Source organism: Henckelia pumila, chromosome 1 (genome assembly GCF_033568475.1).
Source record: "Henckelia pumila isolate YLH828 chromosome 1, ASM3356847v2, whole genome shotgun sequence".
Taxonomy (NCBI): Eukaryota; Viridiplantae; Streptophyta; class Magnoliopsida; order Lamiales; family Gesneriaceae; genus Henckelia; species Henckelia pumila.
This window is the reverse complement of record NC_133120.1, coordinates 96,237,672-96,241,453: the sequence shown is the minus strand read 5'-3', so window position 1 is coordinate 96,241,453 and position 3,782 is coordinate 96,237,672. Positions and strand designations below refer to the sequence as shown.

Sequence of the window (3,782 nt, the reverse complement as noted above, 5' to 3'; positions counted from 1 at the left end):
AGATGGATTTCGCCTCCTGAAGCAATTTGGCGAATTTTTGGTTTTGATCTTCATCATATTCATCCATCAGTAATATGTTTACCAATTCATTTAGAGGACCAACAAATGGTAACTTTTATTGCCAACCAATCATTATCTACGATTACTAATAATCCGACAATTAGAAAAACAATTTTAACACAATTTTTCCATATAAATAAACATAACGACTATGCTAAAAAACTTGCTTGCTTATATGTTGAGTTTTCAGAATACTTTACTTGGCATCGTGATATAAAATAATGGGAACCACAGAAAAGAGATGAAGTTATATCCAGAATCTTTAGTTGTCATCCAACAGACGGCGAAAAGTTTTATCTAAAATTATTACTTATGCACATCCGAAAACCTACTTCATTCAAAGATTTACGAACAATCAACGGAAAAACCTATGCTACATTTAGAGAAGCAGCGCAAATATTGGGATTAATGGAAGACAATAATACAATTGACAACTGTATCCAAGAGGCAGCTGCTTATCTAATGCCTACTGCTTTACGACAACTATTTTCTACTGTCCTCATGTATTGTAACCCAAAAAATCCTGAACAATTATGGTTGAAGTATGAAAATTTTTTATCACAAGATTTTAAACAAGATAAATCTCTTAGTCCTTGTGTAATTCGACATAAAGTACTAAACAACATTGCCTACTATCTTTACTCAATGGGAAAAAGGCTGGAAGATTTCTTTTCAACAAGCAATGTTCTTTCAAGTTTTGATGATAATTTGACAAAAGAATTGCAAATTGAAAAAGACATAACTATACCCAACAAAGATCTCCTAGCTGTTAAACAATTAAATGCAGAACAAAAATATGCTTACGACCGAATTTTATACTATGTTAACAATAATTTATCACAAATATTCTTTGTGGACGGACCTGGTGGTACTGAAAAACCTTTTTATACAAGGAAATTCTTGCCACTATTCGTTCAGCTTGTCACATTGCTCTTGCTACAGCAACTTCAGGTGTAGCAGCATCTTTGCTTCCAGGAGGACGCACTTCTCACTCACGATTTAAAATTTCTTTGGACGAAAATAATTCGAATCCTTGTAACATAAGTAAACAAAGCACAATTGATCATTTAATAAAGATATCAAGATTAATAATATGGGATGAGGCTACAATGGCTAAACGTAGTATTATTGAAAAGTTTGACGAAATGTTAAGAGACATAATGAATACAAAAACAATCTTGGTGGTAAAATTATTGTCTTTGGTGGAGATTTTCGCCAAATATTACCAGTGATTCTGAAAAGTAACAAAGATGATATAATAGATTCATCAATTGTTATGTCTCCATTATGGAAACATTTTGAGAAAATAAAACTAAAGCAAAATATGCGAGCCTTATTTGATCCTAAATTCTCTTCTTATTTATTAAGAGTTGGTGATGGAGTTGAGGAAACTAACGAAAAAGATGAAATCTTAATTCCACCTCAAGCAAACATCCCATTTATAGATGAAGCAACATCTTTAAATATATTAATAGATAGTGTATTCCCAAATATTGACGATGACAATTTGGATTTTTCTTTATTTGTTAAACGAGCAATGCTGACCACACGAAACGAGTTTGTCAATGAAATTAATGATGTATTAATTACAAAATTCCCTGGTGAAGAAACCACATATTATAGCTGCGATGAAAACATAAGTGCTTGTATTGTACCGGATCAAGAAGAATTATTCTATTTTTTAACTCCTCAAGGACTTCCTCCACATAAACTAACTTTGAAACTAAATGCACCAATCATACTTCTTCGAAATATTAATCCAACTGAAGGACTTTGCAACGGAACACGGCTTCTTTGTAAAGGTTTCAACACAAATGTCATCTATGCTGAAATATCAGTTGGTATACATGCTGGAAAAGCTGTATTTATTCCCCGTATCACATTAGAAACTCCTCACGATAATTTCTCGTCCATTCCATTCAAATGAAAACAATTTCCAATACGACTATGCTTCGCAATGACTATTAATAAAGCACAAGGTCAAACTCTAGATTTTGTTGGTTTCTATTTAAAGGAACCTATTTTCTCACATGGACAACTTTATGTTGCGTTGTCAAGAGCAAAGACCATAGATCAGCTAAAGGTGCTTATTAGACCATCAACACAGTTGCTCCGGACTACTAAATACACAAAAAACGTTGTGTACCATGATGTCTTACAGGCATCGAGTTCTCTTTAAGATAGATACTTTTAACCTATGATATGATTTTTTCATTCGATGGATTCTCAATTCTTATATTCATTTAATTGTCATTTCCCACTACTGCTGAAAAAAATATAAGACATTACAATTTTTACATTTCAAAATTCCACATGACATTCCTTCCCAGTCAACATTCATTTTAATCAATAGTTCAACCTTATTATTTATTCCCAACAGTTTGTTCACAAATATCTCTTAAGTAACGAACTATTTCTTTCTTCTCTGCCTGATAAGATCACTAGAAGATAAATGCACAGTTCTTGGACACCTCAATCCGAATTCACACAACTGGTTCGTTAAAGTATTAGTTATTGAGAAAACTCCAATACGAAATACAAGATGGGGTAGACTTTAGAAGCTTGTCCTTATCGATAAAGAGGTAATATTTATCTACTATCTGTTCAATTACTTATACCAGTTATTACACCAACTGATCTTACATCTGTTTTATTCTAAAACAGAACGAAAGGATGCAGAGCATTATTTATGATCAAGACCTTGAACAATTGGACAAGTTACTTGACTTGTACAAAACATACTTCATAAGAAATGCAAAAATTAGACAAATCTCTGGGAACACACCGATTCTGGCTTCTTCACAGTACCAAATGGTGCTTAATAGAAGTACATACATCAAGATTTCAGGCCAGCAAGAGCAGATCCCAATTAATGACATATACCAGGTTACACCTTTTGGACAGCTTTCTGAATTTGCAGATGTCACAAGAAAACAGATCAGCTAAGTTTTCCTTTATATTTTTTTTTTGTTTCTGTTTACTTTTATTACGACAAATCTTGATAATTTAATTTTTATAAATTTGATGTTTCAGACTTACTTTGTGCTGTAATACATGTATTCCCACCACGCTTCGTGCAGAAGACCAGAAGAAATTTGCAGGACTTCGTTGTTTTGAATGAAGAGTAAAACATTTTACCTTAATAAAAATAATCAGTTAATGTTGCTACAAGTTTCTTACAGTTTTATTGTATTTAAACTTTCATATTTAACATACATGCAGGCGCCGACCTATATTGCTTACATTATGGGAAAAATTTCTGCAAAATGAAGGACCTTACTTGTCTGAAAATGTACACAAAATACCTGAATTATGGGCATGCGACTTTCGGTCAACAGTTTTTATGGTAAAACAATTTCTCATTGTTTTCACATATGACAAAAAATAATATTTACCCCAATATATTATACCTACTATAATAGATTTTACTCATTAAATTGTATCAAAATAGGGTTATCCGTTGGAACAGCACCAAACAGTACAGTCCTTTTTGATCCACCAATTCCACATGCCAAACACTTGAAACTATGGTAATTCAAAACCTTTATCTAATGTTATTTCAAAGCTATTTGACGAATCTTTGTTCTCTACCAAATATTATCTTATATGCATGGCTTAAAATTCAGTACCTTCATTAACATTGTTATCAATGACTCTTTTTATGCACTTGCTGTCCAATTACACTTGCTCGTAGAAAAATTAATCTTCATATCCTCTTAGAT

General features: G+C 32.3%; 1 protein-coding gene across 1 annotated transcript; it reads left to right on the top strand.

Annotated features, from left to right (window-relative positions):
* Positions 1 to 372: 372 nt before the first annotated feature.
* On the top strand, positions 373 to 3,006 carry LOC140869752 (uncharacterized). The gene is made up of 4 exons (XM_073272977.1): positions 373 to 1,011; positions 1,214 to 1,921; positions 2,075 to 2,143; positions 2,725 to 3,006. The coding sequence occupies exons 1-4, from the start codon at positions 373 to 375 to the stop codon at positions 3,004 to 3,006; spliced, it is 1,698 nt and encodes a 565-aa protein (XP_073129078.1).
* Positions 3,007 to 3,782: the final 776 nt, after the last annotated feature.

What these genes read in the sequence shown, in the direction of transcription:
- LOC140869752 (XM_073272977.1), top strand. Translation starts at nt 373, where the DNA reads ATGCACATCCGAAAACCTACTTCATTCAAAGATTTACGAACAATCAAC. An exon ending in TCTTGCTACAGCAACTTCAG is followed by an intron (nt 1,012 to 1,213) that starts GTGTAGCAGCAT and finishes CGAAATGTTAAG; the next exon opens with AGACATAATGAATACAAAAA. An exon ending in GTATACATGCTGGAAAAGCT is followed by an intron (nt 1,922 to 2,074) that starts GTATTTATTCCC and finishes TTCTATTTAAAG; the next exon opens with GAACCTATTTTCTCACATGG.